The sequence below is a fragment of the Idiotropiscis lumnitzeri genome, chromosome 17, assembly GCF_059441095.1.
Source record: "Idiotropiscis lumnitzeri isolate Australia: NSW breed Sydney's pygmy pipehorse chromosome 17, RoL_Ilum_1.0, whole genome shotgun sequence".
Classification (NCBI taxonomy): domain Eukaryota; kingdom Metazoa; phylum Chordata; class Actinopteri; order Syngnathiformes; family Syngnathidae; genus Idiotropiscis; species Idiotropiscis lumnitzeri.
In genome coordinates this window covers 4,594,346-4,607,202 of record NC_142407.1, presented here as the reverse complement: position 1 = coordinate 4,607,202, position 12,857 = coordinate 4,594,346, and the positions used below count along the sequence as shown (strand labels likewise).

Sequence of the window (12,857 nt, the reverse complement as noted above, 5' to 3'; positions counted from 1 at the left end):
ACACACTAACGGACCATCGTGTGTTAATAATAATCAATTCTTTCATTATCCGATCTGCTTATCCCGGGTGGGAGGGGCATCGTATTTATCTCTTTGGTAAATAGCTTCATATACATTGGAACAACTGTTCTTGCCGAACATTTATTTATGTGCATGAGAACGTAATCAATGGTTGTTGTGGAACCTTTACCACCATTTATGTTTACGGGGGTCTGTTTTGTGGTTGCAACAGAAACACAAGTACGGAGCGTGGAAGGACAAATTTTGATATAATCATGTTCAGATTCCTATCCCGCTCATTGCATGCAGCTCATAATTCATCAGTGAATTTTTCTGGGTCGCGTATTTCTCTAACAGTTTGTGACAGGACTACACTTTCAATTTTACGGTGAGTTGCTTTTTGCTATCCAGGCTAATACGTCTTTATTAAGGACAGTAATTTATTTACCTTTGTAATGTCCTGCGTATTCACCCAAACTATTACGAGTTGATGAAATTGCAGCCTCTGTCTTGTTACTTATGATTTCACAATGTTTTACTCTTTCCATAGGGTGTCCGGTGTTTGTACGGCAAAATACCTAAGCACAAGCTCTGCCAAATTAGGTGAAAATACGCGCAACAACAATGCAGATAAAGGGCCCGATGCCACAGAAACCCAAACAGTGAGTAAACAACCAAACCAAGATTGTAGTGACGTCAACAAACTTGATGAGCCAAATCGTGGAGACGATCCTAAGGAGCATGGTGCAAAGGGAGAAGAAGTTTCACCTGTTGCAGCCAAGAGCGGGAGAGAGAATCTACTTGATCTTCTGAGAGCCATGAAGGTGGATGTCACCAGCAAGAAGAGGTTGAAAAATGTGAAAGTTAAGCAAAATGTTTCCCAATCTGAGTCCACGCCAACCGCAATGGAGAGCACCATTAGCATGTTTCAAAAGGCTTCAAATGAGGCTTCAGCTCAGATGTGAGGGGTGATTTTTGTTCTTTTTCCATTATTTGATAAATTACTCTTTACTTTAGATATCCTAGCAGCAAAACTACAGTGGATTTCTTAATTCAACAATTGTGTCACTCTTTTTTGTAGTCACACACTGGATCCAGAACTGCTTGCAGCCGCTTCAGCTGCTGCTTCCACTCTTCCTAACCGCGTCCAGGCAGAGTCTGAACTGCTCAAGCAGCTGAGGCAGCACGAGGCCATCACAGAGGCTCACAAGAAGGGCGACATTAACAACCTGGGGTACATTATCATCAATCCAGTATCAAGTTAGAATTTTACACCACCCGATCACAACAGTTGCCTAAACTAATATATCCAATACAAGAGCCAAATGATGACAATAATGCTCAGTTTTGATAGACCCACTCTGGCGGGCTGTGCATTTGGTACGTGGAACCTCAATGGAGATTTTCCCTACTTAATCCAATAGGACCACTTTTTTGTCGCAATTATAAAGATGATCAATACGATAGAAAAATACATTATGAATGCACACAACTGTGCCCTTCATCTGTAGCAATCAAAAACATACAAAATTAAGTAAAATGCATCTTATGCGTCAGAAGTCACTCCAGTCATGTTTGGTTTTTCGAAGTTTGTTGTTACAAGTTTTGGTTTGACCAACCAATCAGAGGATGGCAAAATGCTTATGTCATTGTCCTGTTAGGAGGAATTTGAAATGTGATTGGTTAAAGAGACACGCTCATTGCTAATGTAAATTGTGTTTGTTATGATGTTCATTGCTACTATAGCTTAAGTTACATTGACCAGAACTATTTATTCCAAAAACAAGATGGGAGGATTAGAGACATCACATCAAGCAGGGATAAACAATTTAAATGCTGGAGGGAGCCACTATTTCTCTCAGTGCTACTGGGAATCTGCAAGTGCCAGTTGCCACTTCATGACAATAGAGGCGTAAATCTAATTGGACAAAATATCTAACATCCATATACACGTACTAAAAGCAGTGCAGCCAAGAAAAAAAGCTATGAAATGAAAACAATTGACTATTGGGAGTAAATTAATACAATTTTAAATTCTTAAAAATTAGGTTGTTATTATACGCTTGGTTGACACTAACCCAATGATCTCTCAATGATTTCTTAGAGTGATTATAGCTGACATGAAAGTGGGAAAGAATTCCAATCGACAGAACGCTTGGCCAGCCAATCAGATCCGGTTTGATGACGATGGGCGGGGCTACACGCACGATCGAGGAATCACTGATCGAGGAATCACTGCGGAGCTGGACAGCGTTCGCAAAAAGTAAGTTGTTTGATTTGGGCCTGATGCGGAAAAGATGCTGATGGTTTTTTTTGGTTTTGTTTTTTTTAGGAGGAACTTGCTCACAGGGAAAAGACTCAACATCTTCTCTTCCACGACTGATGAAGACAGAGTGGATGCAACATTAGGTACTGGAGAACATGCAGACACCACACAGGAATCTTGAAGTTGAGGTTCAAACACAAAACCTCTTCATAGTGAGGCAGACGTCTAGGTCCCTATACTGCCAGCTTTAATCTTGTGTTAGCATACTTGTATATAGCTGCAAAGAACTTTTGACGATAATGTTTTTTTTAACCAAACTAATACAGTGTTTGTAGTAAAGGCTCAGATGAAATGTGCTCTCTGATAACTTAACGGATCATTTTGAAATATTAATTGTACTGCAGACAGATGTATTCTTACTCCACCACGTAATGTTTCTCTGTCACCCATTATATCTAAGTAACCCCCCTCTTGACATAATTCTGCTTTTTAGATCGACCAACCCTATGGGATGCTGACTTTGCTAACCAGCTGTCTTCTTCTGCTAACCAAATGCCCCGAAATGCCTTTGAGGAAATGATCCAGTGGACCAAAGAGGGGAAACTGTGGCAGTATCCAATTGAAAATGAAGCAGGTGAGTCAATAACTTCTGTGACTATGGAGAGGAAACAATGACTGTTCTTTCCTTTTCTCAGGCCTTGAGGAGGAGGCCAACGTCCCTTTCCATGAGCATGTCTTCCTGGAGAAGCACCTGGAGGAGGGCTTCCCCAGTCAGGGACCAGTACGACACTTCATGGAACTTGTGGTGACTGGTTTGTCTAGAAATCCCTATCTGACCGTCCAGGAGAAGAAGGAGCACATTTTCTGGTTCAGAGACTACTTTAATCAAAAACAGGATGTCCTCAAAGAGGCTGAGGTTTACCTAAATTAAATTTGGACAGTTTGATGTAATCTCTGAAACAATAAGAAAGTACCCTTTTCTCCTTAAGCAACGTGAACAAAATTATGTGTAGAAAGTCAAATAATGTAAAAGCTCATATGTAATAAAATGAAAAAATGGGTGACAAAGCAACTATATTGTCAAAACATTTAGTCCACAAACCTCTTTTATATTTACTGGAAAATGCATCTTGTGTAAGTCATATTTATGAATGGTAATGAGGTAAGACTGTCAAGTAATGTACGAGGAGTCATAAAATGTTTTCAGTTGTAGTGGTAACATCATTAAAATAACATTGTTAATGGGTGTTTGTTAATTATTTGTCTATGGGATAAATTGGTTAAACCTCAATGTGTTAAGGGGCTGTTGAGAACCGTCTGTCATTTTGATTGATGATGTTTTTCTTGGCTTGCATTGAAATAGGTTTATGTTGGCATGTAGCATCTAGGACCTCAGCTCGTTTACAGTACAAGTTTAAATAGAACTTGAACCTTGTGCCCTTTATGAGGAAGTGCTTTTGAAGTTAAGAACATATGAACAATGAAGCATGCGGTTTCTTAGTGGTCACTCTCTGCTTTATTTATTGTGTGAGAAAGCTTGCCCAAGGCTGAGCTTGACATTTGAAAACACTCCCGTTTCCACATTTTGTTCACTTTTCCTTAAACATGTCCATGAGTGGCATGGTGATGTGTTCGTAACTTGGGTAATTGCGGAGCAAATAAGCGTGTTTGTTTATACACCTGGGCCTACATGCAGACAATGTGTAGAGTCATGACTAAAAGAATTGGGCAATAATGTACGTTGGTTTTTATTCCTATGCGTCACTAGGGGGCAGCACCGGCAAAAGTGACTATTCAAATTGATATATTTAAATTTAAGTTTGCACCATGGCGCTAGATGGTTCAACAAATGTCACTGGTGGGTTGACCATTCACTGGCTGCATTGGCCAGCAATTAAGTTATTGGCAGTAAATTGAAAAATAATATATTGTGGGCAATACATTTTGGAGCTGCAATGGCATGTAAACACATGATTCATCTCTGATTTACAGCCTGAAATTATTTAGTAGTTTGTCATGAGAATTTTACCTTTTCATTCTCAGATATTAATTAAAGGTTTTCCTTTTAACTTTATATTTTTATGCTTTAAAATGTTTTGTTTTATTATTCTACTTCTTTTAATGTGACAATCCATATTCAGTCCAATTTCTGGAGAACATGTGAGTCTTCTCCTCATAACGCCAAAGAAGCCAGATGACCGAGCATGTGACAGGACGTGAAGGCATCATCGCACACTTGATGTGGGTTGTTCTTGTCACAGAGCGCCACGCTTGAGAAGTTGAAACCAGTCAAGGGAGGATGTTGTGGACGTCACAGTAGACTTTAAAACTACCAAGGCTGGCCATTCTTACCTTGTCTGCAACCTTTAAAGGCCTTTCATTTTTTTCATCACTCACGTTTATGTTAGAGTTTATGATCTTGAGAGCCGCTTTGACCGTGACATGGCTGAGGCTCCACCGCAGCAATTAGACCCGGACTTTGAGCCTCTCACCCGGCCGCGCTCTTGTACCTGGCCGCTGCCGGAGCTCATCGACCCGGCCAGCTCCACCACATCTTCCCCGGCCCCATCGGTGAAGCAGGAGCCGTCGGGAAACGGCGAGTTCCCGCGCAACGTGTGCTTGTTTGAGGAGGAGTCGCAGCACGATTTGCATGTGTCCCACTCGGCGGGGGTGCACCTCCACCAGCACCTGCAGCAGCCGCCCCCCCAGCTTGCGTCCCAGCAACAGGTGGTCCCTCCTGGCGCGGCGCCTTTGGCTGTCTCAAGCCAGAGGAAGAGCAGCTCGTCCCGTCGCAACGCTTGGGGCAACATGTCATACGCCGACCTCATCACCAGAGCCATCGAGACCTCACCCGAGAAGAGACTGACTCTGTCTCAGATTTACGACTGGATGGTGAAGAGCATCCCTTACTTCAAGGATAAAGGCGACAGCAACAGTTCTGCGGGCTGGAAGGTGAGCTGCATGCAAGAAACCATCGATTGAATTCATATGAGGTGGTGCGTTAAACTGCAGAATATTACAGTGAACCCTCGCTACTTCGCGGTTCACCTTTCGCGGGTTCAGTGCTTCGCGGGTCTAAAAAATATTCGGGGGCATTGTAGTTTCGCCGAGCGGCACGACGGGGCGCTGGAGCGGTTAGACGGCCGGCGTGCGCCGAAGAAGAGCGTGGGCGAAGAGGAGAGTGGACGAAGAAGAGCACGTTCCCCCGGGCACGATCAGGGGCGACGTTTCGCGCGGTTCGGACCGTACCAGAGCTCCGGCCGGCGTGCGTGGCAGTTAAGCCGAAGAGGAACAACTTCCGCCCGGGCACGAGCGCGGCGACATTTCGCTTCGTTCGGGACCGTGCGAGAGCTCCGGAGGAGACCGGCCGGCGTGCGTGGTAGTTAAGCCGAAGAGGAACACCTTCCGCCCGGGCATGAGCGGAGCGCGAGGCTGTCAGTTATGAATGAATAAATAAATAAATGAAGAATGCCACCTTTCATTTCACAGGGCACACCGGACGGCGTACCAGCAGGTAAAAGTCGAAGTAATTAAATAAATACAAAAAGAAGTAATTGAATAAATACAAAAATAATGGCTGGGGAATAAAAAAAAAAGTTTTAATAATATTTTATTTATTTTTTTGTTATAACATGAATTTCACTCTCTCTCTCTCTACCCGTATATATATATATATATATATATATATATATATATATATATATATATATATATATATATAATTTTTTTTTTTAAGCATTTTTGAAGGTGCGCCGCTACTTCGCGGATTTTCAGTTTTCGCGGGTGGTCTTGGTCCCCATTAACCGCGATAACCGAGGGTTCACTGTATATCAAACCACCCGAGCAATGCTTATGTGCATTTGAACAGGGCGATCCAACTGCTGTAGAAATTAATCGTGATTGTGAGTATTAATTTCTATTTAGTATGTGATATAGCCTATTGACAATAATTGTATTTTATATATTGGCAGCACGATGAAATAGTTCCAATCTCAACGTTTGGCTGTTCTCTCCGTGCTTGTGTGGATTTTCCGTGGGTACTCTGGCTTCCTCCCAGGAACATGCATGCTAGGTTCATTTTGAGACTGTAGGGCAGGAGTCACCAAACTTTTTGAGACCGAGGGTTGGGGTAGTAAATCTGAATCATGTACCAGTTTCATACACGTTTCTGAAAAAAAAAAACAATTTGCTCAAATTAATAATCATCACTGAAACAAAGTTGGGAAACAGATGCATATTAATTATATCACATATATCACGATATTTCTACAAAACTATGTTCCCATTTTCAAATGATCACTTGTGCAACATCCCTAGGATATCATAATGTCTCGTGAGTGGTAAGCTATTTTTAAAACAGGCCTGCTGACTACTCATGTGACCCTTGGGGGCTACCTGTTGCATGCGGCCAGCATGTTGGTGACCCCTGCTTTAGATTGTCCTTGTGTGGGAATGTGAGTGTGCCCCTCGCTCCAAATCCGATGGGAGAGGTGCTAGCTCACCTTAATTACAAGCACAAAAGAAAATGCATGGATAACATACAGTGTCCATCCAATTGTCTGGCCACATGGTGGATAAGTAGTTAGCACGTCTGCCTCACAGTTTTGATGTTTGAATCTCAGCTCAGAGAATTGTTGCACACAGAGGTTTTATTTTCTTTATGTAACTTTACTTGAGCCAATGCACATATTTTGCATTAGAAAAATATTGCAGTACACCCATGCACCTTGACTGATTTCTCATATAATCTCATAATATAAAAGCATATGTTAAGTTCTTGGTACCAGGCCTCCGTTTTTACACGATTCTTGAGTTCCATTTGTTGATAGACGGAACTCCTAATATGTATTTTCCTATAACACAAACAATAACATTCATTGTGACTCCTCGTGGACTTAGTGGTCTTGGGGTCGAGTCAGCATTTCTACAGTCGTTTTCTCAGAATTTCAGTTAAAAGTATTCAGCCTGATACTAGGAGATAATATTTGCCCTAAAAATTGGGATAACATTTGAAGCATACTTAAGCGGATGAAAGTGCCCCAAAATGAGAGAAAACTCATAGTCAACCTTTTAACTTTGTCGCACTTCCTGGAACCTGTCTCATATCAGGAAATGCCTTAGCTATCAAAAATAGTTTCCATTGTTTTACCCCCGAAAAGAAAAAAAAAACAGCATGGTTTGTTTGAGCAAATATTCACAGCTTAAATACAAATGCATATTTTAAGTTGAAATGAGGATGGAGTGATCTCTTCATAGCCTCCTGCCAACTAAAGCAGGAGTTGACACGAGTAGTTCACTGTTTGGTGAGTCGTGTGTCGGAAGGGAAAGGGGCTGGCAGAAGGGAATGCCGGGAAGAACGTCAAACATCCTCCATTCCTGAGCTCTGTGTTCACATCCTTGTGGCCCTGTCTTCTAGAGTTTCCTCAGCGGATGCTGTAGCTCAGAGAGAAAGAGAGGGATGCTCTTTATTACATCACTTCCTCCTCTGGCCTCACTTTTTACCCAGGTTTAACTAGATAAATGAAGAACAAACAAATACTCGACCCCATTTGTTATTATTTTTTGTTGTTGTACAATTCAGTGCCGATTCATTAGTATAATTTGGCCCTTGTTAAGGTTTTTGATTAGTTCTAGTTGTGGTCTCACACTCGTGGCCTATTCTCAATCTTCACCTGACCTTGCATGACGACCACATGACTTTTTTTCCCACACCTTGTTGCACCTTTTTATTAATTTTTAACATTTTCCATTTCACACTCAAACCTAAAAAAATGTTTGTGGAATACTGAATTGGTTTTAACAAATAACCCATTCTGATTATTGCCCGAACATTCATGACATTCTTCTGAAACGTTCAGGAGATTAACTGCACAAACTCCTGCCACAAACACCAGCTTTAATTTAATATGAAGTGTTTAAAAGAAAAATCACATCAAGTAGTACTGTAAGAAAATCTAAATTTGTGATTATATGGAATGAATGGGGAATTTCTTTGTGGGATGTGCATATTTTGAGCTTGTTAAAAATTGTGATCAGTGTGGTGAATGCTTTGAATTTGAAATGGGAACAATGTTGAATGTGGCTCTGGGAATGAATAGGGATTTTTTTGTGGGAATTTTAGTGGTGAAAATGAAGAATCTTTGGCAAGTTTGAAATTGTTTCTGAATGAGATGAATGTTTTGAATTTCATATAGGGACAATGTGTAACAGTTGAATGTGAATCGGATGGATTGTGTGGCAGAACTGTACATTTAAAAAATAATGAGCAGAAGAAAAATAGGTATAACGTATGCTTTCAGCATTCACACAACTAGTTGTCATCTTCAGAAACGAAAAGTAGTTTAATCTACAGAATTAGTTTCACCTGAACAGCTCTCCACTTAAACACTCTGTTGTTGGCACGCTCACTGGGCCTTGGAAGTGCTGTTAATGGTTATTTTTACACTTTCCTGTTAAAAAAACATGGCAGTCCCCCCACAATGAACTATGACGCATTTCCTGGCAAGTGGATGGAAAACAGTGCCATGTGTTAACATCCCCGCCCAGCAAAACACGAGGCTCTGGTTTGGAAAAAGAGGAGGAGGAACCTATAATTCGGACTGTACGTGTTTTGCGAATTTAATTTGAATTGGAGCCATTTTATCCAATTTAAACATTTCTTAATGTTATGCTTTCTGTTATTTCACTGCTGATATTTTCATTTAAGAAACCGCATGCCTGAGCATCCCTGAGCGTAATGACAGATAGAGGGCAGGCGGTGACTTCCTCGTGGGTGGAGGGCGTTGGGTATGATTCTACAGCTCCGCCTATGAACGACCTGAGGTGGGTGGAGAGAAGGACGAGGGCAATGCCGCTGCCTCTAAAAGCTTCCTGTTGGTCTCGCTTCATAGTGCTTTGTTTTTCCTCTCCAACGGTAGCGCTATCTCAAGATGTCTTTGCCACCAGAGAAGGCCCCTCGCTTGGGGGAGGGGGAGCGGTTCCCCCTTGGGATGTCCCAGGATCAGAGAATAGCTGCGTGGAACCCAGGCAAACCGCAATGGCCATTGTTTCCTCAAATATGGGGGCGGAAAGACCACTATAAATTCCCCTGGCATAGAGTTTATCCATCCATCCATCCATTATCTATGTCCTCATTAGTGTCACGGGTGAGCTGGAGCCTATCCCATCTGATTTTTGATGAGAGGTGGTGTACACCCTGCACTGGTCGCCAGCATTCACACTAGGCCACAAATTGGTTTTCATTATGGTTGTATTCTAATTTATGACTCACTGATTTATATATACACCACTCAAATTAAAACACTGCAAATTTTGTGAGTTAAGTCAAATGTATGTAGCTAAAAAAATAAAAACTTTCATATTAATTCAATTTGCCATTATTTTATCTTGATCCTAACTAATAAAACCAAAAAAGCATTAATTTTGTAAATCTGATATTGTTTATTGTTATAGGCTACAGATGAATTGCATGTGTTTTGTTAAAAAATGTAGCGGGGAGAGGACCATGGAAAAATAATCGCATACTAGATTGCAATCGCGATATTGAACGGGGGGAAAAAAATCGCAAGCAGATTTATCAAAACCATTCATTATTTATCATAATCATTGTTACAAATAGTCAGTTATCAGTAATCTACTAACTAGCCAAATTAACCGGTCCATGGGTTTAAAAAAAAAACAAAAAAACAGAAGTTCAGTTATGGTGAGAAAGCAACCCTAATCCTAATCAAATGTTAATAAATAATGTCAATAGTGACGAAACTATGAAGTAACTTCAGACTTACTCAACGCACTCAGGAACTTGGTGAGCTGTTTAAAGTAAAAAAATTTGCTCGTATTCTATTTCTTGCTTTTCAGTAGACGGTTGACTAGTAAACCCATTACCTGAAGCCAGATTCAATCTGTAGTCTACAGTTTCTCCCTGTTTATATTTCTAAAGACCAATAAAAGAAGTGGTGAGTGAGAGATTTTTTAATTTTTTTTTGTATTTACCATGTGAAAAGAAACCGAGACACGGGGTTTGCTTTAGATCAGCGAATGTGAATGATAGATGTGAAAGCACCCTCAATTCTTTGTCCCTTCATTTCTGTGCAGTCGTCTGAACTTGACGTTTTCTTGTGGCATGTGTGCCCTAGAGAGTAACTCCTGGAACTTTTTAAATATATTTTTGAAGCTGTTTTTGACATATCAACCGGTAAAAATAGCACTATATGTCTAACCCAGAAGAGAGCATTAATGTTTTGGAAGTTTGTTGTAAAATATCCATCGTAAATGCTGTGCAACTGAATTGCGAGGTAATTCATATGACTTTTACTGGATCACTTTTGCCACTATGTGCGTTAAGAAGAAAGTCATCCAAAGTGTAAAGACATTTTTTAGTAAAAAAATGAATAAATAAATAAATATTTACCCTCAGGTCAAACATATATTTCTTAGTGTTGCCGAGGTTTCGATCTGTAGCATGCATTTTTTCTTGGAGGACATTCAGGGACACGGTGCGGATGAGAGATGAGATATAAAGTTGCACGTTGACTAACTGTCAGCCAATTGTCTTGGGAATCACAAGGTTAAAAGAGGAGAGGCCCGTCTGGGAACTTAAGAGGCCCACTGAGAGTTTAAAGTAACCCCATGAAGAAAGGGAGACTCAGGGCAAGGGCCTTTTTTTTCTTTTTTTTTTTTTTTTCTAAGAACGATTTTGGCTTGAGGGAAGGAGGGAAGCACTCAGCTGACTCAAAGGCCTGCATGCAGTCTGCTGTCTTTCCATGTGTGAGCCTGTGGAATCCTTGGCATGTGTGCTACTGCATTGTCCCTCGGCATGCATTGAACAATAACATCCCTCTCAACCCCGCATAGTATGTTCACATAAAGGACTTTGCCCAAGACCATGATGCAAAAATGGCATGGTTGGTATGAGAAGCCGCATGACGTGCAAGTAAAACAAAATCTAAATGAATTGCTGAGTGATCAGTCCTGCAAGAGTGTCTCTAAAGATAAGCCTTGCATTGGAATTTATAATCCCTTTTGATGTTTTGTATTGCATATAAAGTGGTGTTAAGACAACACCAATTTACAAAGGTTTTAGTTTGGCGGGGACATTTTTTTCTTTCTCTTTTATTATTGTTATTTTTCGTATCGTTGCTTTTTAAATTATTCTGTCCAAAACTGGTTGTATATTTGTTTCCCTTATATTTTTTGGGGGCTTAGAACAACCTATTAACAACCTATTTGTATTTTGTGAAGCTGAGGGGGAGGCCATTTTGTCACTTGCTGTTGACTGGAAATGACATCACAGTTGCTCAGGTAACTGCAAATAATGGCACAGCTTCAGGGAACAGGTGAGCCTTGATTGGTTGTTACCTGCAGGGGCGCTTACAACATCCATCCATCCATCCATTATCTGTACCACTTCTCCTCACAAGAGTCGCGGGGGAGCTGGAGCCTATCCCAGCTATCTTTGGGCAGTAGGTTGGGGTACACCCTGAACTGGTTGCCAGCCAATCACAAGGCACACATAGACAAACAACCATCTGCGCTCACACTAGCACCTTGAGTCTCCAATCAACCTGCCATGCATGTTTTTGGAATGTGGGAAACCGGAGTACCCGGTGGAAACCCAGGCAAGCGCGGGAGAACATGTGAACTCCACACAGGTAGGCCGGAGCCGGAATCGAACTCACGACCTCTGCACTGTGAGGCCATCGTGCTAACCAGTCTGTCACCATGCCTCCGCGCTACATATTGTGAAACAAAAAATAGGAGTTACCTTCCCCTTTATGTCTCAATATAATCTGTATCAATGTGGTCTAACATTTTCCACTCATAAATAATGGAAAACATATCATTGACTAAAACACCAAAATTTCTACTCATTTGATTTCTGAAACGCGTGGAAGAGCCTCATAAACTATGCCCATGTTTGCACTTCCTGAATGGAGTGTCGCCTGCAGTGGTGGGTGAAAATGTCTTTGTGTCTTGCTTCAAACTCTAGTAGACCAACTCAAAGGAAAGTGGGAATGGTGTGGTGTCCTTTTTGTAAACTGGAGTGGAAAAGAATGAATGTGTATAAATGAAATGTGTGGTGCATGCGAGCATCACTGAGAAGGGTGCGAGCAGTGCGCAATTGCTCACGCTGACATGTGACACACAATGGATGAGTGTGATTTTTTTATTCTCCCCTCTTCCTACATCTCACTCTTTTTCATCTGTGTTGAATGAATGAAAAATGTGGAATGACACTAATGCTGAGAAGCAGTGTGTCACAACCAGCAACTGAGCATGGCTCCTTTGCAGCATTTGTTTCTCAGAATAATTAGTTTTACTTCTCGAGCAAAATGTAAATGTACCGCGTCATTTTTGGTGTTCAGTCCTCTTGAGCACAAAACACGTTTTAGAAATTCATTTTTAATGGGTCGTCCTGGTACTCGACCATATTTGGCCCACATATCTCTCCTCCCCTCTTCTCAGCCCCACTTTGATGTGGTGGTTGAAATAGGTCGCCCTGCAGCGTGATGCTTAGTATTGACGTATAGGCACACGGCTGTTAAGAGATGAGATGTTCTCCATTTCATTTGCTAGATGACCCCCCCCCCAA

At 41.3% G+C, this 12,857-nt stretch overlaps 2 protein-coding genes across 2 annotated transcripts in view; both read left to right on the top strand.

The window, feature by feature from the left end:
• The first annotated feature begins 16 nt into the window (after positions 1 to 16).
• mrps31 (mitochondrial ribosomal protein S31) lies at positions 17 to 3,510 on the top strand. Its single transcript, XM_088280280.1, has 7 exons — positions 17 to 388; positions 551 to 961; positions 1,082 to 1,234; positions 2,105 to 2,263; positions 2,333 to 2,409; positions 2,760 to 2,900; positions 2,962 to 3,510. Exons 1-7 carry the CDS (start codon positions 276 to 278, stop codon positions 3,195 to 3,197), a joined length of 1,290 nt encoding a protein of 429 aa, XP_088136406.1. The 5' UTR covers positions 17 to 275; the 3' UTR covers positions 3,198 to 3,510.
• Positions 3,511 to 4,550: 1,040 nt separating this feature from the next.
• Positions 4,551 to 12,857, top strand: part of LOC148319804 (forkhead box protein O1-A-like) — a 19,032-nt gene continuing 10,725 nt past the window's right edge. Inside the window, exon 1 of the mRNA XM_088279498.1 lies at positions 4,551 to 5,218. Coding sequence (XP_088135624.1) covers positions 4,709 to 5,218 — 510 coding nt within the window. The 5' untranslated portion in view covers positions 4,551 to 4,708. The remainder of the gene's footprint in view (positions 5,219 to 12,857) is intronic.